Source organism: Nelumbo lutea, chromosome 8 (assembly GCF_056320005.1).
Source record: "Nelumbo lutea isolate HS-2025 chromosome 8, American lotus-T2T, whole genome shotgun sequence".
Lineage (NCBI taxonomy): Eukaryota > Viridiplantae > Streptophyta > Magnoliopsida > Proteales > Nelumbonaceae > Nelumbo > Nelumbo lutea.
Genome location: NC_142691.1, coordinates 16,154,187 through 16,180,705, shown reverse-complemented (window position 1 = coordinate 16,180,705; position 26,519 = coordinate 16,154,187). Strand labels below are relative to the sequence as shown.

The 26,519-nt window shown below is 37.0% G+C and overlaps 1 protein-coding gene, 3 long non-coding RNA genes and 1 pseudogene across 5 annotated transcripts in view; 3 read left to right on the top strand and 2 right to left on the bottom strand.

Annotated features, from left to right (window-relative positions):
* The first annotated feature begins 231 nt into the window (after nucleotides 1–231).
* On the top strand, nucleotides 232–7,126 carry LOC148842998 (uncharacterized). Its single transcript, XR_016103875.1, has 3 exons — nucleotides 232–370; nucleotides 1,855–1,879; nucleotides 6,990–7,126. It is a non-coding gene; the product is annotated as an uncharacterized LOC148842998 (long non-coding RNA).
* Nucleotides 7,127–7,428: 302 nt separating this feature from the next.
* On the top strand, nucleotides 7,429–8,048 carry LOC148842997 (uncharacterized). The gene is made up of 2 exons (XR_016103876.1): nucleotides 7,429–7,575; nucleotides 7,680–8,048. It is a non-coding gene; the product is annotated as an uncharacterized LOC148842997 (long non-coding RNA).
* A 1,353-nt stretch (nucleotides 8,049–9,401) lies between these two features.
* On the bottom strand, nucleotides 9,402–10,143 carry LOC148842996 (uncharacterized). The gene is made up of 2 exons (XR_016103113.1): nucleotides 9,887–10,143; nucleotides 9,402–9,727 (listed from the first exon to the last, which is right to left on the bottom strand). It is a non-coding gene; the product is annotated as an uncharacterized LOC148842996 (long non-coding RNA).
* A 582-nt stretch (nucleotides 10,144–10,725) lies between these two features.
* LOC148842995 (calmodulin-like protein 3 pseudogene) lies at nucleotides 10,726–12,438 on the top strand (annotated as a pseudogene). The gene has a single exon (XR_016103056.1). The product of XR_016103056.1 is annotated as a calmodulin-like protein 3 pseudogene (transcript).
* Nucleotides 12,439–20,795: 8,357 nt separating this feature from the next.
* Nucleotides 20,796–26,519, bottom strand: part of LOC148842994 (Molecular chaperone Hsp40/DnaJ family protein) — a 33,261-nt gene continuing 27,537 nt past the window's right edge. The window contains exons 7-11 of the mRNA XM_088958657.1: nucleotides 25,530–25,659; nucleotides 25,116–25,276; nucleotides 21,904–21,995; nucleotides 21,500–21,605; nucleotides 20,796–21,206 (exon numbers count right to left, since the gene is read on the bottom strand). Coding sequence (XP_088814783.1) covers nucleotides 21,161–21,206; nucleotides 21,500–21,605; nucleotides 21,904–21,995; nucleotides 25,116–25,276; nucleotides 25,530–25,659 — 535 coding nt within the window. The 3' untranslated portion in view covers nucleotides 20,796–21,160. The remainder of the gene's footprint in view (nucleotides 21,207–21,499; nucleotides 21,606–21,903; nucleotides 21,996–25,115; nucleotides 25,277–25,529; nucleotides 25,660–26,519) is intronic.

Below are 26,519 nucleotides of genomic sequence, written 5' to 3'. Positions count from 1 at the left end.
AGATATCATTCGAATGGCAGCTGATAATAACGGGGAGGTACCGTACCGACGGATAACCCGAGATAAGCGATCTATAGTTATCGAAATTTGTCGAAAGAGAGATCCAAATTCCGAAATGGCAGCAGCCGCCCGGATTCTGGTGATAATGTCGTCTACTTCCTCCTCCATTTCCCGTCAAACGGCAAGGAAAAATAGTAACTGCAAGCGGTTAAGTCCCGCCAAAAACATTGTTCCGAGGAGGTTCTGGTTCTCAGCTGAAACGAAAACAAGGAATTTTCAGTCACGAGCTTCTTCTTCCCAACCTCAGCAGCCAGAACAGGATGATTCCGCCAAAAACAGCAATAATGGCAACGACGTTCTCCTCTCTTCGGTCAGTTCTCCCTCATCCACTGACCACTTTTTTTTAGTTCTTGGGTTTTTTCGAAATATCAAGTTGAGAATTGAGATGGATTAAACACCTCTTTCTTCCTATCCCAATCTCCTGAGGCCGTTAGAACCCTTTTATGGGGATTCATGAATATTTTCTGCTGTTGTTGTGCTGCTATTCAACTTTAATCGAATTTAGAGCTTAGGGGAACCTTTGGTCTTGTTTTACATTAATGGGTTTTGGAGGGTTTAGTTTTTTACCTCTTACTTTACCTTAGAACTGTTCTAAGTAGATACTGGTCTTAAGTTTGATGGAGTATAACCGGAGAACCAGGGGAATAGACCGATTTCGACTCCTCTTATGTCCTGTTCTTGACTTGACCTTGGCCTAGGCCTACATGATGACCTGGGTCAATCGAAGGTTTTTTATGACTGAAGCATACGGAATAAGAAATACTAGCACTGCAGTAGAAGATGAAGTTGGTCCAATATTCTTCAGGCTTTTCTTTCTGAAAGGAAAATAAAGGATAAAAATAGAGAAAACCCAGTGGAATTGTTTGAAATAGAAAGTTAACTTCCTTGATTTTTCTTTAGGGAACCCCTATGGCCCAAATCTGGCTTTTTCAATGTAGAGGCAGGGAATTGCTTGCTACACTACAGGAGCTGTTAGAATGTTTGATTTCAATGAATTGGAGGATTTCGCAGCTTAAGTGGTGCAAAAAGATATTTGCTTTAGCTTTACTGGCCCACATTAGGTAGGAGAGTCCTCATCATCCTTTACCTTGGTAGCTACTGGGTTGGATCCATAGAACTCAATTTCTTCTTCTCTAAAAAATTATCTTAAATGAGAATTTAAATGATTATATATTAATTGCATCAAACATTTTAAATCTGAACTTAGCAAATGATAGCACTGAGTTCTGTGTGACTTCATATTACTGATCATAGTATTGTATTTCCAAATCAAGATAATAATGTACTTTGATGTAATCCAAATCTGATGCGAGAACTTTCATTGATTTGAGATAAAGTTTGCCTACTGTAAAAATTAGATGTATTTCATCACCCTGAGGTTTGAAACCTTCTGAGTTAAAAACACAGATTTCTGTTCACTGCTTAAATGCCATAGGTTTAAGGATAGACGTAGAAGTGGCTTTCATTAATGACTTGCCAGAATTATAGTTAACTTAAAATTAATGTGGCAGCAAATTGACCAAGTTGTGACCAGATTGTATTGAATTTGATATTGACAGAATTGTGCACCAAAATGGTCTGGTAATTGATGACTAGAACTTGATAAATTCTAATAGTTTAAGATGTGGCAGATGAATTTTTGTCCAATACTGCAATATTCTTCAATTCTTCATGGATTAAAAACTAAAAAAAAAAATCAATTTTGAAGGTCAAATTTAGTAGTTGTTCTTTAGGGATAGGGAACCTCATTACCTGAATAGTTGACACTGACAACCTTGTTTGCCATGGAAACAGGGAATAGTTTGAAGGTACTGTACAGGTGAGGGAATGGCAGTTTTATCAGAACTAAAGATATTTCTTGTACTTCTGATGACCCACATTTGTTATGTGACTATTGTGCTTTGACTAGTGTGGGTAATTCTTTTCCCAGTGCAATTATTTCATCAAGCACCTAATAACATGAATTGAATAACAAAACATAGTATTGTTTTCATTATATATTGACATCATCAATTTTACTGTTTTATTTAATAATGTATTGTTGTACAAATTTTATCTAGGATAGCTTTCATAGAGGTTATGGGCTTCCTATCATCACCATGAGAATTATGAAACTTGGTTAGATCTCTGTACACTGCTGAAGCACCTCAGGCATAGGGATACACATATAGATGACTTACCTTAGTGATTATGGGTATTGGTGCTGCACATGTATGTGGAGCAAGTATTTGTGCTCCAAAATGGGTGTGTTGGAAGGTGAGGTTCAGCAAAAGCCAAATCGGTTAGTGGTGCAGAGTGAGGAAGAGGATCTGTTGGAGGTGGACCCGATTGTGATGATGGCTGCGGAGTCTCAAGCTATGGCTGATGGAGGTGGACAAGAGGACGTGGGGTTACAGGGGGAAGGGAATAAGCTTGGAATTCAGCTAGGGGAGTTTCATTGGATGGGCAGCTGCAGGAAAGTAGTAACGAATTATTGGCTCAGCCGAAGCTGGTTGGGGAGCAATCGGTAAGTGGTTCTGATTCCTCTTGGGTCTCTTCTAAGTTATTGGGGCTGGGAAAATTCCTGGGGATCTCACTAGAAGGTTTGGAAGAGGAGACAATCAAGTACTTGGAAAGGGTTGAGCAAAGAATGCGCTAGGCTTGGGGAAAAGCCACAGTAAAGAAAGGGGGTAATAAGTCTAAACGAAGCAGAGAACTGTTACCTGGAGCCTTAATGAAAGATGGGGTAGCAGTGAGGGGAGTTTGGGGTGGGGGGGGGGGGTGAGAAAGGCTTAAATGCCTTTTGTTATACTTGGTTGGTTGTTTGTGATTCTCTGAAAACTTCCGGTTCAAAGGTGGTTCTGTTACAAGAAACTAAATTGGAAAGTGTGGAGGCAGCAGTGATTAGGAGTATCTGGGGGGAGGGGGAGGTTAGGTGGAGGTCAAAGTCTGCTGTTGAAAGTGCAGGGGGGTTACTGAGCATGTGGGACCAGACTGTTTATAGTCTGATTTCACTTCAGATTGGGAATTTTTCAATTTCCCTTGTTTTGAAGCTTGCTGACGATAATGTTTGTCAAATAACTAATGTATATGGCCCTAATGACCGAAGTCGGTAGGAGGAGTTTTGGGAGGAACTGGCTGTGGCTAGGGGTAATCATTCTTGTCCGTGGATTATAGGCGGGGATTTTAATGTCACATTGTCAGTGGGTGAAAGAAGTTCGGGTGGGAGAAGATCGAGGGATATGGTGCAGTTTGCTGAATTAATCAACAGAGTTGAGCTTCAAGACCTTCCTCTCCACGGTAACAAGTTAACTTGGACCAACAATCAAGATCTTCCTACCCTAGTGAGGCTGGACAGGTATCTGGTTACATCTAATTGGGAAGATGTCTTTCCGGAGATTAAGCAGATTCTCTTCCTAGGCCAATGTCAGATCACAGTCCAATTCAGCTGGTTTGTGGTGCCAGAACAAGAGCCAAAGTTCCTTTTAAACTAGAGAATGCTTGGTTTGAGGATGCTAATCTTGTTCCTTTGTTGAAGTCAGTTTAGGGGGAGCTGCAAATAGAGGGTACCAGTTCTTTCATTTTGACAAAGAAATTGGGGGCCAACAAAGCAAGATTAAAGATTTGGAAGTTGGAAAAGAATTTGAATTCAGACACAGAGAAGAAGGCTTGGCTGAAAGAGGGGGATAGGAATACACATTTTTTTCACAAAATGGCAAATGCTAGAGCTAGAGCTTCTGTAATTACCAAACTGGAGGGGGAGGGCAGGGTAGATATCACTGAGACTAACATGAAGTTTGTGGCATCAGATTTTTATAAGAAGCTGTACAAGGAATTTTGGTCTTCCAGACCTTTCCCTAGATCCCTTCCTTTTAACTAGTTGACTGAGACTAACATGAAGTTTGTTGGCCGATGAGAAGTCTCTTGCCCTCGATGGCCTTACAAATCTCTTTTACATTAAATGGTAGGATGTGGTGAGACAGGACATCATGACTGTTTTCCAAGACTTTTTTGAGAGGGGTTCTTTGCAGAGAAGCATGAACTCTACTTTCATCACCCTTATTCCAAAGATTGAAGGTGCAATCAATATAAGGGATTTCAGGCCGATTAGCCTTCTGCATAGTTTTTATAAAATCCTAACTAAAGTGCTTGCTGAAAGATTAAAAGGAGTACTTGGTAGTGTCATCTCAAACAACTAAAGTGCTTTCATTCCGGGCAGGCAAATGCTCGATTTGGTGCTTATTGCTAATGAGCTCATTCATTCAAGGAAAAAAGAAGGTTCCCCAGGTTTGATTTGTAAACTTGACATTGAGAAGGACCATGTTAACTGGAGATGTGTGGACCTTGTGTTGCATCAGATGAATTTTGGGCAGAAATGGCGAAATTGGATTAAAGTCTGTATCACTTCTCCAAAGTTCTCAGTCCTGGTAAATGGGCAGGCTGCAGGTTTCTTTGACAATTCCAGTGGCCTTAGGCAGGGAGACCCCTTATCTCCTCGTCTTTTTATATGTGTAATGGAGATCCTGACTCTGTTCTGTAAGAAGGTTGCAAGCTTGGGAGAGTGGGATGGTTTTGCTATTGTGTCGAGGGGAGAGAAGGTGAATATTCTTCAATTTACAGATGATACTCTATGTTTTGTGGATGCCTCTCCTTCTCAGGTGGAACTTGTCCTTGGAATTCTATCTTGGTTTGAAGTGATTACAGGGCTAAAAGTAAATTGAAACAAGAGCCAAATCATCCCAACTAGCCAAGTTTCTAATTTAGCTTAATGTTCTGATATTTTGGCTTGTCAAATTGGATCCCTCCCAGTTAATTATTTGGGCCTCCCGTTAGGGGTGAGTGGTGGTTCCTCTGTAATTTGGGACCCAGTTATTGAGAGATTGGAAAGGAAGGTGGCTTCTTTGAAGGCAAAATATCTTTCTTTTGGGGGGAGGGTGATTCTGATTAAGAGTACTTGGTGAGTTGGGAGCAAGTTTGCCTCCCCAAATCAGATGGGGGGTTAGGTATAAGGAAGCTGAAAGTTTTTAACTCTGCTCTGCTTGGTAAGTGGATATTGAGATTTGCTGTAGAGCCTGATGTGTGGTGGAGATCTCTCATTGCTAGTAAATATGGTGTGAGTTGGGGAAACTGGAGAACTAGGGATCCTCCTCGTAACTGGGGTAACTCCCTATGGAAAGGGATAATGAAGACCTATTCAGATTTGGCCAGGGGAGTCTCAATTAGGGTGGGTAATGGTAATAGGACCAAATTCTGGAAGGACCCTTGGTGTTCTGATGTTCCTCTTGCTGAGTCCTTCCCGCTCCTATTTCAGTGTGCTTCAGATCAAGAGGTCTCAGTTGCTGAGTGTTATAACATTTCGAGCGGTTCAGTTCTTTGGACTCACTCTTTTTGCAGGAATCTTTTTGATTGGGAGATGGAAGAGGCTGTGAATCTCTTGTCATGTCTCCAAAATCAAGCTCTGGATTATAATTTGGAGGACAAGTGGTTTTGGAAGTGGAATTCTGATGGTCTGTTTTCTGTTAAATCCCTGGCTGCTTTGATAGGAAGGAGGGGTGGGCCTGATTTCCCAGCTCGGCAAATATGGAATCCAACCAGCCCGACAAAAGCATGCTTCCTAGTTTGGACTATGGCTCTAAATAAATGCCTTTCTAAGGAAAACCTAGTGAGAAGGGGCATCCAGGTTTCAGACTTGTCTTGTAGTTTATGTGGTTGCAATGTTGAATCCACTGATCATTTGTGCATCCACTGCCCGTTTTCTGCTCATTTATGGAATCATCTCCTCAACATTGCGAAGGTTAGCTGGGTGATGCCGAGGTCGGTTAAAGAGTTGTTAAACTGTTGGCAGATTAAGGGTTTGAGCAAGAAAAGGAAGGTTCTCTAGAAGCTGATTCCAATTGTTGTTCTGGTGCATCTGGACCGAGAGGAACAGAAAGGTTTTTAATAACAAGTCTCTTAGTCCGGAGGATCTATCTCAGAAGTTAGTGGGTAAGCTGGTTTCGTGGCTGTCGTGAGTGCTGAGTTTAGATATTGTATGTATCAGATGTTTTATTTTCTGTTTCTTGATGGTTCATGTATTTGCTGTTTTTGATCAGTCAGCCATTTCAGGGACCGATCTCAGCCTCCTGTGTGTATCTCTTTCTCAATAAATATTACTTTACCTTTTCCAAAAAAAAATGCATGTGGAGCAGGTAGCACTATTCAAGTATCTGTAGGTGTCTGGCATGTTAGCCTCTAGAGATCATTGTGCAAAGAGATGGCCAGTAATAACCATTAAGTGACATGTAATTTAAAATATAGTAAGGTAGAGGATTTTAAAGAAAAACCTAATAAAGTGACATGCAAGTCGAAGTATTTGCACCATATTGATATATCATTTCTCATGACACATTGCCTAATAAAGTGCTTGCGTATTTATTTGGTTGACCATTTTGGACCACATTAGGATGTTGCAATAAGTTTTGAGTGAACTGTTGATGAACTATCCAAGAATCAACACGGCTATACCCATTATCTTTAAAAATTCCAGGTAAAAGTGTCCTGAGTCAACTTACTAAAATTGTCCCAGCAGTATGACCAAGTTAAGACTAAAGTTAATAAGTTACAGTGAGTCCAATATCTAACTAGATATTCCGCTGAATTGATTATTTAGATTTGATGCCAAGTCCAAATTCTTTATTCCTGACTTGGACTCAAGATATACATTGCATATTATTATGTTATATTTGAATTTTTGTTCAATTTGAAGCATTTTGAGCTTCCAAAAGCATGTTCTTGAAACTGTAGAAAAGCAGAGCCTTGAAAGGCTTCATGCTACATCAAAGACTGCAAGAATGTTTATGCAAATCCAAGTTATCTGCAATCTGCATGTAGTTTTTCTTATATTCTTAGAGAAATATATTTAGTTTATTGTCATCATTAATCTGATTGTTGCAGTTTTGTGGTTGACACAGGAGGATCTAAGTTACTTGTGGAAACTGGGAGCTGGGTCTCTTGGGAGTGCTGCTGTAATAAAGTATGGAAGCATTCTTTTCCCTGAGATAACAAGACCCAGCCTCTTACAGGCTTTGATTATGATAACAACACCAGTTATTATAGCCATCTTTCTTTTGGTCAGGCAAAGTCAAGGACAAAGCAAGGAACCTTTTTTGTAAATTTTCTTCTTTACCACAAATATTGTGAACTATGCTGCCCGTATAGTTGGTCCAAAGAAGTTTGCTGTCATATAGAGAAGTCTAATTGTCAATAGCATACTAGTGAACTGAATTCATGGGGTAGGGCACCATTTATGGCATATATGACCTACCAGGCCTTTAAGGTTTGTAATCAACATGATCAAATGATTGATGAGTTTCCAATATCTTAATTTCCATTTTTTTCTTGTCCATCCAGAGCAATACAGATACATAATAAATCAGGAGTTTGTGATAATTTGTCCAGCTTGTTTCTGTGTTTGAGTTGTTTGGGTGCTGGAATTTAATGCTGCATCTGGATTATTGCATGTACATGGAAAGTTGGAAACAGCTTTTCAGTTCACAGGTGATGGTCTCTAACACAGATTGTCCTTCCAAGATGATAATTTGCATTTTCAGAGTTAATAAGGAATTTGTCTGATTCTTTTTTGATCTTACAAGTTATCTCAGGTGGACTGAAACCAGCATGATGGATTGATGGGTAGATCTTTTGCTTTGAGTCTTACATGCATCAAGAGTAATGAGCACCCTTGATCACTTACCAAATTAGCATGTTGCAATCTTAGTAGCTTTTGGAGATATTCCAAAGCTATTATTACAAACAAATTAATTCTCTGTTAGCGTTATCCAACGACATCTTACATTTGACTCCCCTACCTCTAAGTAGTATAATTAGAGAAAATAGTGGACCAGTGAACTGCTTACAGTACAATATTGGGTCATTACCCAATACTGATCCCAGTTATTTGAGCTTTTTGATGGGTTGAACTGAAAATGTTCTGAAAAAGATCGTAATCATACCATAAATCTTAGAGAAAATTGAATTGAATTGTGATCTATATCATATGACAAAATTATTTCTGTTTTTACAAGTCTGTAAAAATTAAAACTAGATACATAAAAAAAAAAAGAAAAATCAAAGAGTAACTTTGGCTGTGTTTGGAAACAATGCAAATGGAGTGTAGATCCCAGTTCAGGTAAATTTTCCTGTGTTTGGCAACATTATGTTTATGCATTGACAAATGACAGAAAATACATTTTCCAAAGCATATTTACATAGATAATAAGATATAAAAGTGCATCAATAAAAAAGAAGTAAATTTGCATTCAAGTGGGCTTTTGATTAAAAAAAAAGGCAGATGTTTTATTGGAATTCGTGTTTGCATCCATTACAGCTAAAAGTCTATTTAGTAAGAAGGTAAATTTGTTAGTGCAAAACTAGCCTAACTTTGCAATTTATATAAACCATTTTACACACTACATATTTGCATTCACACTTACTTGCATAGTTTCCAAACACAGTCTATGGTACCTAAAAAATTGATAACCAATCAACTGGTATTCATCTAAATTCATGTGGGTTTCTGATTGGTTTTTAGTTTTTTCAGGTACTAATGCACTATGTCTTTTCAGTATTGTAAAACTTTTCCAAAAACTAAATGTATTCAGAAAAGTGATTTTATTTTTACTCCTATCCAATATATATGTTCAGAAACAATATAATTTTACCACTTACACATTTTTGTTTGGTAATTAAGGAACCACTTATCTATTAAAATTCTGAAAGAATATAATCAAGTTTTGTTTAGAAGTCAAATAATCCACAATACAATGATTCTTTAGCCTAATGACAATAGAAGATAAACTTAATTCGGTCTCAAAAAGGTCTTAAATAACCTAAATATATCATTTGATAGCAAGGGTTTTAGAACATGTCTCCCTTGACAAAATTCAAAATAAACAAAGAAATAACAAAGTGGCGGGGCATATTCTTAATGGAATTGATTTAAATCTCACAAATTGTAAGATTTGTGAATCAAATAGTGGGATTAAAACAAAACAAAATCATAAAATTTTTTGTAGGAAATGATTAAACATACCCTAAAAGGGAAAATCTATGATGTGGAAAGAGTTTTGATCAATCAAAATCCACCCATGATTTTTGATAAATAACACTTGATTCATTACCAAGTCTATGATTCTAGTTGATTGGTCAGATGTTTTTCAGATATCATATCTGTATACAAACGAAGTGAGATGGCCAATTCCAAAGGTTTTTCCATTTGACCCTTATATCGTATCAAACACATCTGTGTTTGATTGCATAAATTTGCACTGATGCAAAACTATTGTAGTGTAGTATAAATGAAGATAGGGTACTGCAACCACGGATAGCACAAATTAAAATATATAAATTATCTAATCCTTTTAATAGCTCAGTTGGTTAGAGAAGGTCGCAGGTTCGAAACCTGCATGGGCCATGCGCATGCACTTTTTTCATCTTTCCAGAAAGATTAATTTTATAAAACTAAAAAAATGAAAAAAAAAGGCTTCAGCCAAGTACCTCCACAAACACTGTACAAGGAGGACTACATGCAATCCTGTTCCATTATTTCACTCTGTTTAGAATCACTTGATTTTCCAATTGCTGGTCGTAGTAGAGACTTGGGATTGAACCCAGCACCTGGGTTGGGGATTGGTTATCCCCATTGTGTAGCCTTCAAAAGAAATTAAGGTTAATAAGTCCGGTTTCTGGGTTTGAAGAATGGGTTCAACTATGATATCATAAAAACTTACAAACAATTAATCAGTATCATAAAAAAAAAAGTTATCAATCGGTGATATTCAGCAAATTCACAATCAAATCTCTTGCGTACCATGTCTTTCCAATATCAAAGATTTTTCGTGAAGAATTTCAAATTACATTGGGCTTCAAGGTTAACTAGCTTGCTGATAAGGCCTCTTGCTGGTTGTAGAAGAAACTTGTGGCCCACTATCAAAAAAAAAAAAAAACCTAGTTGTATTCATTTCTCAGTATTTTGGCCTTCCCTTAGATCATCTATTTCAGTTGGTGATCAATCTTATTCGCTCAGAGTAGAACAAGTAGGAATCATAGAGTTTACTCAGTGTGAGCTTTGGCACATGATCAGTGCCCCTTAAAATATGTGACCTTCCTTGCATATCAATGAAAGAATATGATTAGAAGTACTTTTGGGGTCTACTTTTCCTTTATGCAACCAAGAAAAAAGAAAGGCATCGAATGCCTTATACTACGCGGCTATAAGAATGATTTGGTCAATAAAGCAAAAGCAAAAATAGGTGTAAAGAAAAAGCAAAAGGAATGACTAATGAGAATGAGAAACACCCACTCAACTCCCACACTGCCATTCATACGGACCAGTTATACCCGTCTTTGAATACGATGCTTTGAAGCTTGAACACTCTGATCTATTCCATCATGTCATGAGCCAAATCCACCATGCAGTACACAAGATCGACGTAGTTAAACATATGTATGAATACTAATCCGTATGGCTAGCATTCACTGCTTAACCTTTAGGTTCAGTTTGGAAGGAGTATAAATACAAGAGTACAAATAACAAATCCTTGTATTTTGTATGTATTTGTTCTGTACATATTTTTATTTGTATTGTTTTCAAACTGTGAGCCTTAAAAAAGAAGAAGAACAAGCATCTATATCGAGTTGGGAGGATCAAATTCCATTTCTTGTTTGTTTATGCATGATAGATGACTAATTTGACAGTTGATACTTCATTACTTCATCCCAAGAACATATACTGGTTTTAGGTGGTCAAAGGATGAAATTCTTTGCTCTCTTTTCTTCCTATTAGATACCACAACAGATTCCCCGGCATTTCACTGACAAAACACCCAAAAATAAATAAAAATCTCATTCTCAAATCCACTCAACACTCCTGTGGATTTGAAACCCTCAAAGCCTTAACCATATCCTCTCTCTCTCTCTCTCTCTCTCTCTCTCTCTCTCTCTCTCTCTCTCTCTCTTATAAATCTAAAGGAAGTAAGTAGTTGGTATGGCCCACCAAACTGTAATTCATGATCGAAACTTGTGGGCTGCACAAGCAGTGTTTGGTGGGTGAGAACGGAGAAGGTTTTATAAGCTTAAGATCATTGGTTGATCGTTCTGAGCTATTGTGAGGCGACATTAAAACAGTTTTTATAGTTTCACGCGGTTTATTTGGGAATGGGGATCCATCAACTAACTAACCAAACCGCGTTTCTTCTCCTCCTCCAGTTTTAAATCCTCAACGCTTCGACCAACCCCAAAATTATATTCTACTCTTAAGCAGAAATCCAGCCTTCTGCTTCCTTTCCTCCTTGTTCTTCCTTCGTTAAACTAAAGCTTAGTGAAGATGGTGATGGCCTTCGTGTTGTTAGCAGTTCTCTTTGTTTGTGGCCTTGTCAACTCATTATTCTATCTCCCTCCCAAGAAGCTTCTCGCATGGATTCAGGCTTTGATTCCGATTGCAAAGCCTTCTTTGATCACTTCACCTGCAACAACACCAACAACAACAACATCTTCAGACAAGGCCGAGCTGAGAAACGTTTTCGCCACTTTTGATAAGAATAGTGATGGCATTATAACCGAGGAAGAGCTCAGAGAGTCGTTGAAGAATATAGGGTTCTCTATCACTGACACAGATTTGGTTCACATGGTGGAGAAGCTGGACTCAAACAGAGATGGGCTGATAGATCTTGAGGAGTTCAGTAAGTTGTACGAGTCGGTAGGAATAAGCAGGTCGAAGCAGAGAGGAGGGAGAGATAGGGAGTTGTTGGATTGTAGGGAAGAGGAAGAGGTGGATGAGGAAAGGGATTTGAAGGAGGCATTCGATGTGTTTGATGGGAACAGAGATGGGTTGATCACGGTGGAGGAGCTGAGCTTGGTTCTGTCGTCTCTGGGGTTGAAGCAAGGGCTGAGGAGTGAGGATTGTAGAGAGATGATCAAGTCAGTTGATATGGATGGAGATGGAATGGTTAATTTTGAGGAGTTCAAGAAGATGATGATGAAGGCTGGTGGAAGCTGTGTGGGGATTTCTTAAACATCTTCTCTACCTGTGCTCTTCAGTTCTGTAAAGTAAAGCTGTTATCAAGAAGCTCTCTCTCTCTCTCTCTCCCTAATGCTCTTTTTTCTGGGTTAGTCTGTTCTTGCCTTTTTTATTTTTCTTTTTTGATGTGGGACTCAGTCAGCTTCGATTGTAGATAATTAGATATTAACAACTACAAATCTCCAAGCAATTATGGTGGAGGGAAAGTGGACGTGTTTGGGCATTTTAAAGTTATAGACTTTTCAACTTCTTATGTGAAGTTTGACCTCTACACATGGGGTGTTTGGCAACATGTTTTTGTTTTGAAAAATCATACAAAGTGAACACCTCTTAAAAGGTACAAAGATGTCTCTCTCTCTCTATCTCTCCCGTGTTTGGTTATTCCATTCAGTGCAACTCATGCAAATTGAAAAATAAATAAGGGAGCTTTTGGTAATGAGTATGATTCCGATTTTTACAACAGTTGTTTTTGTTTTGAAAAACAAAATCATACACATCGGCTAATGCTCACTTATATAGATGATGTGCGAGAAACCAGTTCATTCGTCGTTCTGGTGATAGAAATAAGAGATAAACCATTTAGAGGAATGCGTCAAATCAACTCCTCTGAGGCCGATGTAGAAACTCAATCAACACACATTTCACATCTAGAGAGAAGGAAATCAGGTTGCAGAAGTAATGGGGTCATTTGAATTTTGTTGCAATTAAAGAGAAAAGCACTTGCCTACCCAAATACACTCTCCCCATTTTCTTGTATGCTACATAATCTAATGGTATACTAGCCAACATTGCGTTTGTTTGGCATTGATGCCGTTGCTCCAGAAAACGATGATACATCAGTACTATGTCAAAAAACACGATGCTCCAAGAAATATCTATTTGTTTGGAACCATTTTTTCATAAAAAAACGATGCTCCAAGTCACATCTTAGAAATTAAGAATGCATGGTTTGGAATAACGTTGAATTTGACGTTTTCTCATATTGGAGTCCATTGCTGCCAATGATTGAGGACGTGATGTGGATTTTCTAAAATGAGTACCAGTACTGAAAACAAATATGAAGCAATGGTACCAAACAGAAAATGTTGTTACTCCAGGAAATGTCTTATCTAATAGTAACGTTTCCAAAAAAAAAAAAAAAAAAGACATAATTTTCTCAGAAAACAGTACTTCTAACCCAAACATCAGCAGTTATCTGCAACATCGATGCCAAATATATACATTAATTTTATTTATTGAGCTCCATTTGACAATAATGCATTTGTGTATTGAAATGATAGTAAATACAGATTTCAAGACATGTTTCCATTTAAAGTGAGAGCAAATTTGCATCCAAAAATGGATGCAAGCTTCTTCAATAATTGGTCAATGTAAAAAAGATGGATTTCGGTTTCAGGATTTGTGTTTGTACATTTATATCACAATTAAAAATGGTTTGGCAAGACTACAAAATTATCACTTCAAAACTAAGAAGTTTACATTTTTATGAATCAGACGTATTTGGATTTGTACCAAACATTTTTATATTTATATTCCTCTCAAATCGGAGACTTAGCTACATAACCCAATCAAAAGTAAACACATTGGCACGACATCCATACTAATGTGTCATAGCCCGTTGTCTACATCTTGTTTGCAGCAGCTTGGTGTCACCATAACCTACTCAGGAGTAAATAGGTTAGTTATTAAATTTTGTTTTTTTTTTTTTCTTTAAAGAAAAGACCCATAAACAGTTAAAAACCATTGACTTGATTAGAGACCCACCAACCCAATCTGTTTAACCATTAATTCATTCAACTTGGAATGGTATTTTTTTTTTTTTTTTGGTAATTTTTCGAAATCTAATGTATTCCAAAGACTCCTCAGCTTTTGCACAAAAAAAAACCCTTTTTTTACTTCAAATCCTAATTTTAGCATTAAAATTAAAAACTGAAATAAAATTATAAATTAGATATAAAATAAACCCATACATATACATATATTATATATAAAATATGATTATATATTATTTAGACAATTGGATCAGTTTTTAAAAGACTGCTTTGAAAGACACTTGCATGGTAAATATAAGGCTGATGTGCCACTTCACTTTCTTTTCTATTTTTCTTGAACTTTTGTTTTTATTGTTATTCGAAAAATACCGAAATGCAAAAATACAACTTTTAGACATAAAACATGAGACAGAAATGAGTTCGGTAAATTAGTTGGTGTGGAAGTATACTGGGCCTGGGCCTAACAGAGAACGTGAAAGATGTCAAACCCCACCAACCGTTGTCATTATCAATTATCACATACTCTATCAATCGATACTCGTGACTCGTGGTGCCTTGGCGCCCCAGAAACGTCCCACACAATGAAAGTCCGCCGCGTGTCTCTCATACGCATTCTCCGCATGCAGATTTCACCCAAGACGAAAAAGTTTCTTCATTCCCGCTCATGCTCACTCAAATTTCTCGATTTCTGTGAAACCCAAACCCTTGCACAGTACATTTCCTCTTCCATCCAAGTTTGGGGAGAAATTTGGCGCCCACGACATCGGAGGGACTTCCGTCTCTCTCATCTCATTTCCGACAAACACGCCGGAGGTACCAGAAAACGTTTTCTCCTTTTTATGTTTAGATAATTATATGAAAAATAATCCGAATCACCCGCAAGATATTGCAGTTTGGAAAATCCAAAAATAAAAAGGGATGAAATAAACAAAAAGTCAGAACCTCGTAGCCACATTACCGACAGATCATTTTCAATTGTGTTGGTATGAGGAAGAATAGCTCCCAACTAAATGCCATTATTGAGCAATAACAGTTCTAAATAGAAACGAGAAATCACAAAAGAATTATTGTGTTAACAATGAAAATTTGGCAATTGTATCTCCTAAAATCGAATCCTAAGATGGGTTTCAATCCAAAGAATGTATCCCGGTAGATAGGATCGAAATAGAATGACAAAAGAGCAATCATTCAAAAGGGTACATGTCTGTTCTCTCTGGTTCCTCCCTCCCTCTGTGTTGGGGTTGGATCTACTCAGAGAAACCCAAAATGGGCAACTGGATCTTCAATTTGGGTTTTGTTTGAATTGTTTGAGAGGTTTTGATGATCGGTGCTTGGGTGGTGAAAGGAACCCACTGCTTACGCCTCGAATTTCAATCCCAAGCATTAGAGAGTGACATCCTTCAGAATAAGATGACATCAAGACAGTATGAGGGGTCATTGGTGCCAAATTTCTCCCATGCGTCTACCAAAACAGTTGTCAACTCTCTCTCCCTACCGTCTAAACATGCATCAAACCCTCAGAGGGAGGGGGAGTACCTCCTATATCTTACGGAACGGTCGTCAGCGTTGGTTCTCATCCGGCGGGGTGAACCTCCACATCAATTGCAACTCCGCATGGGGCAGGTCGCGACACTGAGAGCATGAGCGGGAGTGGGAAAGTGTTTTCGTTTAGGTTGTGTTTGGTTTGAAGGAAAATGTGGGGAAAGGACATGCAGCTGGCTTCCATTGTGTGGGACATTTTTAGGGCACCTGAGACCGTGGGGTGCAGATTCGAACTCTCTCTCTCTCTCATGTTTGATGGAATTTACTTTGTCTAGATTTCAGATATATTTCAAAATATTAATAAAATAATCAAAATTTATTGAAAAAAGTTGTTCCAAAATAAAAAAAAAAAACACTGCAGCCTCTGTTTGATTGACATTACATAACATTAAAAAAAAACACTGCAGCCAAAATTAAATTGGGCTTGGCTAGACTTTAGGCTTTAGGCCTATAGCACAAAAAACAAGGCATAAACCTCATTTAATTGTTAGACCTTTTTTTTTCGGCTCGGATTACCTTTTATAGATGAAGGCAAAAGGCAAGACCTTTATTTCTATTCTTGAGCAATGTGGGACTTAGGAAAACACTCTTAGGGATTAAGATTGAAGGCTTTCGCTTCATCTATATAAGACTTTGCTTAGGAGGACAATCCTTATATTTGAATTAACTCAAGTATTAACACATTTCAATGCATAAATATTTATTTAAAACATGTATATTTAATATAAAATAATATGTATGTATATATATATGTAGGATAGTGGCCCAATTTTAATTCGCAATAGGGCAAATAACAAATATGTGATCTAAATCTTCTACTCCACCACATGCCTTGCAATTTGCGTTTACCTCAAACCCTTTGTGATTTAAGAGGAACCATAGGAAAATCTTTATTTTTGGCGGACATTGAATCCTCCAGATGACTTTTATTTTGGCCTCATGGTTCACGCCTACGTTCATTTCTTGTGTTAGTAATCAGTAGGAGGATTTAACAATAAAAGTACCATGAGCATTAGGACCCTATCGAAAATTATCTTCAATATTATTAACTGCAATAGATGTAGCCACAATGTTATTGATTAATACGACCATCAATTCCAGCTTGTTTAAATCCCATGTTTTTGAGTCCCCGTTGATGACATCTTGGAGTTTTGTTTCCAAATGCTTGTTCTTAGATATTCTGGGGTTTTGTCCATGGTTTTTAAAATTAAACCGGTGATCGAACCGGTCAGGGGTCCGGTTATTGGTTCGAACAGCCCGATCGTTTGATTCAAACAGTTGGTCTGTTTTGATAAAATAAAATAAAAAATAGTCAAAACCGTTCAAAAGATTAACCAACCAGTTTAGTGGTTTGTTGACCAAAATCAATGGTTTTGGTGGAAAACGGAACCGGTCAGGTGACCGGTTTCCAGTTTTCCGATCCAATCCGATTTTGAAAACCATGATTTTGTCAATGAGTGGTTGGTCAAAGACCCAATTTTCTGACCAAAAAATAGCTTTGCCATCCTTCCCAGTTATCCATCTTAAATCTTTTAGAACAATATTCTTGCATTTTAGAATTCCCTTCCAAACCCATGAGTTCTTTGTGGGCTGAACCTCTCTAAAATTTTCTTTACTTGGGTATTTAGCTCTAACAACTTTCACCTAGAGGTTCTGATCATCTTTCAAGGATTCGCCATCCAAGCTTTGCTATAACTAGCCTGGTTCACAAGTTCAACATTTTTAATAGTCCACCCATTTTCCTTGTGTTTCATATGGTGTTCCATTTGTCCCAAGCCTTCTTTCCTTTGTTATTTCCATGACCCTAAAAGAAGTTCCTCTAAAGCTTACCAATTTGCTTTAGATTATCCTTAGGAAAGAGAATGAGCTCATCAAGTATTGTGGGATAGTTGAGGTGGCAACTTTAATTATAGTTATCTCCTTCCACCCAACAAGTTTGCTTTTTATTCTTTTAATGCACTAATGAAAAGTCTTCTCCATAACCCTAGAGCTAATGATTAGGGCCTTGAGATACTTCTCTTCCTTGTTACTTAATGGGATTTTTAGAATCCTAGCCAAAATGTTTTGGAGTCATCCAGGTATATTTTTAGAAAAGAAGAGAAGACTTCTCAAAATTTGGCTTTTGACCCAATGCATTGGAATATTTGTAATTATATCCCTAATTTTGTGGCATTTTAGGATGGTAGTTTTGGCAAAAATTAAAGAAGCATCGGCAAATTGGAGAATGTGGATATTTGGCCCATTTCTTGAGGTTAGGATACCAAGATCATCTTCTTGGGGGCCAGAAGCAACACTTATCACTCTTGATAAAACTTTACCACAAAAAACAAAAACGTACGGAGAGAGATTCTTTGCCCTATTGAGAATCAGCGTATACAATAGTTATACACTGCATTATCCAGTTAACCCACTTATCCTGGTATATGCCACATCATCACGGTTCAACGCTACTCGAACATTTGACCCGTAAACCTCTCCTCTCTCTGGTTCTATACCTGATTCAGTTCTTTGAATATTACTAAATATTAAGTTTCAAATATTCTTATTGTCATGGTTAACAACTAGATGACCTTATGGATTGAACTACTACTTACCACTTTGAAAAAAAATGATTTCATCTCTAAGTCATTTAAAAGTATGAGTTTTTTGTATATATTATTAAATTTATGGATTATAGATTTAATTAGTGATTGTTTTCATTGAGAATTGGTGATATGCAAAAATAAACAAATAAAAATATATTTTAAGTATAGGATTTAGTGGGAAAGATTAAGAGTAAATAATACCTTCAATATAAGTCTTTATAAAGGGGAATAAGATGAATTTAAAAGTGACAATCCACAATATTTAAGTATATTAATGAGTCATTATTTTACATATTACTTTATTACACACGTACTTTAAAGAAAATGTAAATCAAGGAACTTGAACTCTAATCATTTGCTTTAAAATTTAAGGAAATTTCCATCCACACACACCATATTTAAGTATATTAAAAATTGTAAAATATTTTATATATAATATAAATATGATATGTGACACATCATATAGTTCGACCCCGGTTGAACCTTTGACCGTAAAACTAATTATGGTTAGTATATTCATTTTCTTATTACATATTAAATTTTACTCATGAAGGGTGGTGGAGTTGTTAAAATGTAGTTGCATTTCATTCTACCATTACTTCTAAATTGCACTTTTACTTTGAATAACTAATCTTGGATGTTTTATTTTTTTGGTAGAGAATCGTTGGGCTTTCTTAGCAACAAAAGCGATGGAACAACAATTAGTGCATGAGGAATCCATTCTTTGTGTAGTTTATCAACAACTTGGCAATGTATTAATTTTAGATCTAGAATATTTTCAAAATTACGTAAGAGTAAATCTATTATTGTATTCTATATATTTTGAAGACTTTAATGCTTAATAATCTATAAATAAGTAATACTGCAATAACTTAATCTTTTTTCTTCTTGCATGTCTTTTTCATTTCCTTTGCATAAAGACTCATATTTATAAAGGAAAAATTTTGTCAAAAAATCACAAAATTAATCAATTGCAATGATTAACATATAAATGTCAATCAATCAAGGTATCTATGGAGGAATAATCTGCCCAACATATCCAACAACGGTCAACCATTTAGTTATGGTCGTGGGTTATGGAACCTCGCTTGATAGCACCGACTATTGGATAGTAAAAAACTTGTGGGGAACTAACTAGTAACTAGGGCATATCAAGATATGTTCTTATGAAAAAACCGTAATTTGTGATATGGATTATGTAACAACAATTCGTTTATTAGCTATGCCACCAAACATTTCTCTGTCTTCCGCATCTAGCCAACTCAAAAGCTCATGCCTCTGCAACATGGTTATCCCACCTCTAAATTTGTTTAAATTAATAAGTTTTTATTGTATATATTACTTTATTATTCATGTATTTAAAAAAAAAAATGTAAATTAAGAGACTTGAACCCTAATCATTTGCTTTAAAAATTAAGGATTTTTCTATCAATACACCATATTTAATTATATTAAAACTTGTAAAATATTTTATATATAATATAAATATGAACAGTCCCCAGGTATTCTGTTCCAACCATACAGTCCAGTCCGGTTTTGAAAATCATGTTCTTGAAGTCATACTTAAAGAAATTTGTTTGTTTTACTGCATTTACCAAACAAATACAGCCAAAATGAAAGGAAAAAAAAAACACTTCCACCAGGTTGCAACCAATTCATTCATTTTTTTCAAGAAAAAATCTTAGATTTCTTTCTTGTGATATTTCTTTTCCCTTCCTCTCTTCTTTGTGGTGGTGGTAGTGGCTGACTGGGGAAGAGACGTACACAAGAAAGATGCTTCCAAGCTTTCTCTTAAGCTGTGTTTGGGTTGAAAGAAAAGATAGGGAAAGGAAGGTTAAGGTAAGGAACAAACTTGTACAGGTTTCCCTACCTTCTCTTTCAAACCAAACACAACCTTAACTAAAACACCAAAAGAAGTATCCATCACAGGCGACATATGTGTGCAGTTTCACCTGCACTAGTAAAAATGCATGAAAGAGCAAATGCCCAAAAAATATGAGTAAAATGCAAATTCTAGTGTAATTTTGCTTTGGGTTTCATTTTACTCTGTTTCAGGTCTTTTTACCTCATCTGTACTACAAAGGTAAAAGTCCAAACAAAAATAAACTAGAATTTGTATTCAATTCATTTGCGCTCCCACATCTTTGTACCAATGCAAATGAATTTGCACTGCAAACAAACTAGGCCAACAAAGGGACTGACTGGCCAAGTTTCAAAATTTCAACACAATACTCTTTGTATGAGGTGGATCATACAGTACCGATGGATGTCAGAAAATACAAGGGCTTTGGCCTTTTGACCCATTTCACGGGGTAAGCAGGTCTAAGACCAACCCTGACCTATTTTTGAAAATATAAAACTGTCCCTCCTGTGTCATCGATACTTTGGACCTAGCAACTGAACTTCTTCCTATGTGCATCACTTGATCATTGGCCTTCATCTCTTTCAAATATATTAAAAGTTAAAACATCTTCAGAGCTCAGATCTAGCCAGCCTTAATCACATTATACTCTTGCCTTCAGGGGTCTCACTGTTTTTAGAGAATTTGGGGCTCTATGCCCCTATCTCATCTTGGAACGCATAGGCATAGCCAAAGACCTACCGACGGTGCATAAACTCCCATGAAATATAAAACGTGCAATCTGCAGTTCTGAACCAAGGGCAACAGAGACTGGTTGAAATTGATAGACTTGAGATTCCCAATAATTCATGCACTCAACTTTCGAATAGTATGCGGTGACAGCCCCGAGAGATATAATCCATATTGAGATAGATAGAGAGAGAAAGAGAGAGAGAGAGAGAGAGAGAGAGAGGGATCATTCCTCGATTATACAAAATAATACTTGGGTTGAACATGGACTTCACACGTTTGTATTACAAAGAAAGACTAGTTTTGCTATCAAGACATTGTAACCTGGTAAAAAGCAGGTGAAAGATCCAGATTAATACTATACTATACAAAGAAACAAAGGGGAAATCTTGCTTGGACGCTGCTTGATTCTTCAGCATAACTTCAAAAGGCTGCAGTCAAGCTCAAGCTGGGAATAAATGGCTGCACAGTACTTGAGGCCACCCATGAAGAAAAAAATCATTAATGGCCTGTGTGGTGCATAAATGTGGTTATGTAATGCAAAGAATCCGTACTTCATATAGACCCTCCTCACGAATCAAAGGTTGTCTTTCAACCATTTTAGAGCCCCATTTGCAACAGACCTGCAAGTTTCATGATTCATTGAGGTTATTCCAGAATAGAATGTAGTATTTTTTTGGAAAAAAAAAGTCCTTTCCAGGAAAAATAGAAACTTTTGCAAATAATCCAATATATATTATGTGGTTGATAACTGTAGCATCAACACTAAGAAAATGATGTGGTGTTCATGGCAAGTATGGGCATAGCTAATCATGGATAAAGAATATTAGTATCAGTTTAGAAAACTAAACCCACATCAAACTGATAGCAAATAAATTTGATCTTAATTGATGAAGCAATAACAATGAAAAATTACCCTGCAAAATCTTTTATCTTCTGCCACAAGTCATTCTGATCTGCAGATTCCTCAGTTTTTTCTGTGTCTGTAGATTCTGTACTCATCTGAGTTTCTGCACTTTTAGCTGCAGAAAGCAACAATTTTAATCATTGATAAGGTAAGTTGATAACAAGCGCATCAAGTTCAGTGGAGCTTTTCTTATACCGAATAAATCAAGCATTAAGCCAACCACAAATATAGTAACAATTAATTTAATTAAGCCTTAACACAATGTGAATCCTAGATGTGCATACAATTTTATAGCATTTGTTCACCACCACAGAAGGTGGTAATATCTATATTAGATACATGACATTGAATTTTGGCACTTCAAAACAATACATCAGATGTCAATCAATCTCAGGTCCTTCAAAAGTATTTACCTGGTGGCTTGGGTTTAGGACGTGTTCGTGGGCGACTTTTTGATTTGTCACTTAGAAAAGCAAGTTCTTCAAGCAACTCACGTTCCTTTGCACTGCAAAGATAAGCAAGGGCTGTGAAGTTAGATCTAAGACTACGGTCAAATAAGTGGGATTTTGCCAGTAGGAGCTGGTCAGAAGAGAGTCACAAAATAAAACTTCGAATAATGATGTGCTTAAACCTAAACAGCTTTCATTAATTATTGGAAGTAAATAACTTTGACATTACACTTAATCTTGAATTGCTTTCTTTCTTTTCTTTCTTTCTTTTTTCGGAAAAGGTAAACTATTGTATTAATCAAAAGAAAAAAAAGCCCTTGTATAACTAGGGGCTGTATAATTGCGAATATACAAAATACAAAAAGTATTTACTCTATTATCAATCCTTGATTTTTAGAAAAAAGTTTTTCATATTCAACAAATGAATTGAAGCTCCTCCTTATGGACAGTTTTCATTACTCGAACTAGAGGAAAAACACCTAATATACAAACAGATAAAAACAAATTTGAATGGAGAAAGATGGTACTTCTATATGCACATAATATAATATAAAAAAGAGAACACTTAGGCAATAAATATAAATACGAAACTACCTCCAATAACATGATACAGCTGTTGTGACTGCCAATGAGTACATTAAGTGAATGTGAAGCCAAGAATTATGTGCTGAACAGCTCATTAGAAAGAGGAATTAAAAATTAAGTTGACTATGTCATTATGTCAGGGATAAAAGTTTGTCATTTAAGAAATAACAATTAAGCATCTGTCGTCAGATCTCTTATTATTGTATAGTAAGTACAGCCCAATTTCTCTTATTATGAGGTAATTGTACATGTTATGTTGAAGTGAGGGCTTTATGTTATCTATTTTTTCCCTCTTGCGCAATTCAGATAATGTTGGCTAGGATATATGTAAAGCCTCTGAAAAGAGGTGTTCAAACAAGAGATACATTCTGCAGAATTACTTCTAAGAAATTCAGCTTTTAACAGCTTATGCACATACCTAGAACTTTAAGGCTCAGTTTGGGAAGAGTACAAATACAAATATGTACAATGAGAAACCCTGTATTTGCACTGTACACATTTGTATTTGTACTTTTGGAAGAAGTGAAAATACAAATATGTCAGTGAAAGTATGGGTTTAGTCTCAAAGAACCATTCAACCTAAAAGCTTAAGCTGTTAGGTGAGGTCCTTGAACAGGTTGACATTCTCTAACACGCCCCCTCACACAAAAGCCCATTGGGCTTGAAACGTGAACAATGCACAGGCCCACCCATACCTTGTGCTGAAACTTATTTAATTATAATCAGGGTAATGAGGATTGAACACTAGACCACTTGGTCAAAATGGCTCTGATACCATATGGTTCTTTGAGATGGTATCAGAGCCACTTTGACCAAGTGGTCTAGTGTTCAATCCTCATTGCCCCCATTATATAAATAATTAAGTTTCAGCACAACGTATGGGTGGGCCTGTGCTTGTTCACACTTCAAGCCCAATGGGCCTTCTTGTGAGGGGGCGTGTTAGAGAATATCAACCAATTCAAGGACCTCACCTAACAGCTTAAGCTTTTAGGTTGAATGGATCTATGAGATTTAGAAATACAAAATACAAGGCTTTGTACTGTACCTATTTGTATTTATACTCTTCCCAAACTGAGCCTAAGGAACACCAGATACAGAACATGAATAGAACTTGAGTTAATACAGCTTAACTGGTTGATTTGCTACAGGGAAAATAGCTAGAGGCTTTTGCTCAAAATGTGTACTACTACAGAGATGCATTAACTGCTCTAATTTTTAAATAGACAAAGTTAATTTGTCATTCATGCATTGCGCATAAGAACTACATATAATCTTTTTTTGGTAGCTTTCCTCCAAACTCCAATACCCCCTCCCCCATAAGAAAAGGTGGAATTCAATCTCAAGTCTCCACTACAACAAGCCAGAGACGTTACCAGCAAGCTAGCTGGCACCTTCAAGAACTGCATACAATCTCAGCATGAAATCATCTTTCAACAGTTTTTCTTACATAAAAGAACATCCACATTACAGTACGAGTGCCACAGTTACCTACAGAAAGATCCTAGTCCTAAATAGGAAAGATGAACATTTTTCTTTAGTAATGCACATTTATGTACATATATGGATGTCAGAATAAACAAGGCATCTTATCATTTACAACACTCCATACTTGTTTGCACAAGTGTCGTAGTCCACGTTTTCTTCAGCTCATCAAGTTAGGTTCCTCTTTGGATACCATCTCTTATGTCCATATCCAGGCAAAAACTCTGTTCTCACACTTGCCAGCTCAAGATTTCACCATTGCACCAAGTAATGGCCCAGAATAATATTTTCTAGAAGCATTTTGTACAAAAGAAAATTCTAATACCGCAATGATTGAATCTAAAAAATAGTTTGGAATTCACAAGTCTTCCATTGAAAATTTCCTTTCTACTTCCTATTTTTGTCATGTTTTCTCTAAATTTGTATCAACTCAGATCCAGGATTAGTTTTCCTATTTTGGATGATTCACACCAGAAAAACTCCTGGACTCTCGGACCTTGGTACAGTGCAGACTCCTAAAAATGAATCAGTAGAGAGCAGTCACACTGTTTTAAGTTCTAACCAATATTTTTGAGAAATGAACCAGGCCAGATGATCATACAGGGTTGACTGGCAAACTGACCTAAATGGCCCAATCAAAGTAACTGTGTGCAAAGCCTAGTTTAATGATTAGTCAACTTTCATACTTGATTTTGTTTGTCTATTTAGAGCTAAAACATCATTTTTCTACAAGTCCAGTCTGCAGTCAGGTCATACTAGATAGAATTTGAACAGGTCAATATTCAGTCCACCATTGTCCCAAATGTGCATAACATTGGCTTTGAGGAAAAGATAGATACCATTACAAATCAGTTGATGCACAACATAGAATTCAAATGCAATTGTGCATCAAAGTTCATATAATAATATTGACCTGTTCAAATGTGCACAACATAGAATTCAAATGCAATTGTGCATCCCTGTAATTATTTTTCTTATTAAAAGTAACTAACAAAATTGTGAAAAGTTCCTGATCAAAAAAAAAATGAAAAGTTTAGTGTCACAACCGAATAACTCATGCATGTACAATGATTAATAATAACTACATAGAATTATATATAAGATCGTACCTGATTCGTTTTGGTATAGTGACTTTAACGGTGAATAAATGGTCACCACGTATTGATGGCTTATTTAACTTTGGGGCTCCTTTCTTGGCCAAGACAACCACATCCCCAGGTTGAGTACCAGAGGGAATTTGTAGTTCAGTAGCCCCATCAACCGTCTTCACCTGAGCAACATAAAGATGGAGAAACAAACATAAATGAGATATTGTTCTGAAATATTTGTAATATGTTCTCTCCCCCTCTGCCTTCACACTCTTGAATTGGGTTCTAATGGTATCTTTAAGATTTTTAAGTTACTTAAGAATGTAAAAAAGCTTGTTGATGGGCATAATTGTAGTCCTTTAATTCAGCAAGCTTTATTTATGCATAAGCATCTAATATTTCATTTTAAAATACCCATAAAACAATTAATTTCACCTTAACAACAACTCCCAAGATGGCATCTATGTAGCTGATAGAAACTGTTGAATAAAGGCTTATGCCATCTCTTTGGATCTCTGGAATCTCCTCAACATCAAGGTAAACATAAAGGTCACCTGGACGCCCCCTGCTCAGAAGGACAAACCAATTACTGAAGGATATGACCCATGACTATTAAAACATATCTTTGATGATAACTAAATTACATGTACATATTCTGGAATAGCTGAACTTTTGGAAAATGAAAATATGTTTGAGGAAAGAAAAGCAAGGGAAATCTAGGCTCCATTTGGCTTGTGGGATGGGAAAAGATGGGATGGGATGGGATGGGATGGGAAAGTGCAAAAATTTACACTTCCATTGTTTGTTTTAGATATGAGAAAATAAATGGGAAAAGCACTGTGACGAAGAAGAGAAGAGAGAGGGAGGAAGGGGAGGTAGCAGATCTGGGTTCGAACGGGGAAGGTAGCAGATCTGGGTTCGAAAGGGTAGGTAGCAGAAGAAGAAGAAGCCACCGCCGCTGCTCTGCTTCTGGGTTCGAAAGGGAAGGTAGCAGATCTGGGTTAGAAAGGGGAGGTAGCAGAAGAAGAAGAAGGAGAAGCCGCCGCCGCCGCTCTGCTTCTGGGTTCGAAAGGGGAGGCAGAAGAAGAAAGATCTGGGTTCGAAAAGGGGAGGTAGCAGATCTGGGTTCAGGAGAGCCACCGCCGCTGCTCTGCTTCTGAGTTCGAATGGATGTAGCAGATCTGGGTTCGAAAGCCGCTGCCGCTGCTCTGTTTCTGAGTTCGAACGGATGTAGCAGATCTGGGTTCGAATTCGAAAGCCGCCACCGCTGCTCTGCTCTGCTTCTGTAACTATTCCTCAAAATTTTCCACCGGTGTCGCACAGTTTTGGTGCGACCCCAAATCCAAGATTTTGGTATCTGACATCCCACATTTTTCTCATCCCACCCCTCTATTTCCCTCAAAACAAATGAGAGAAAAGGGAATA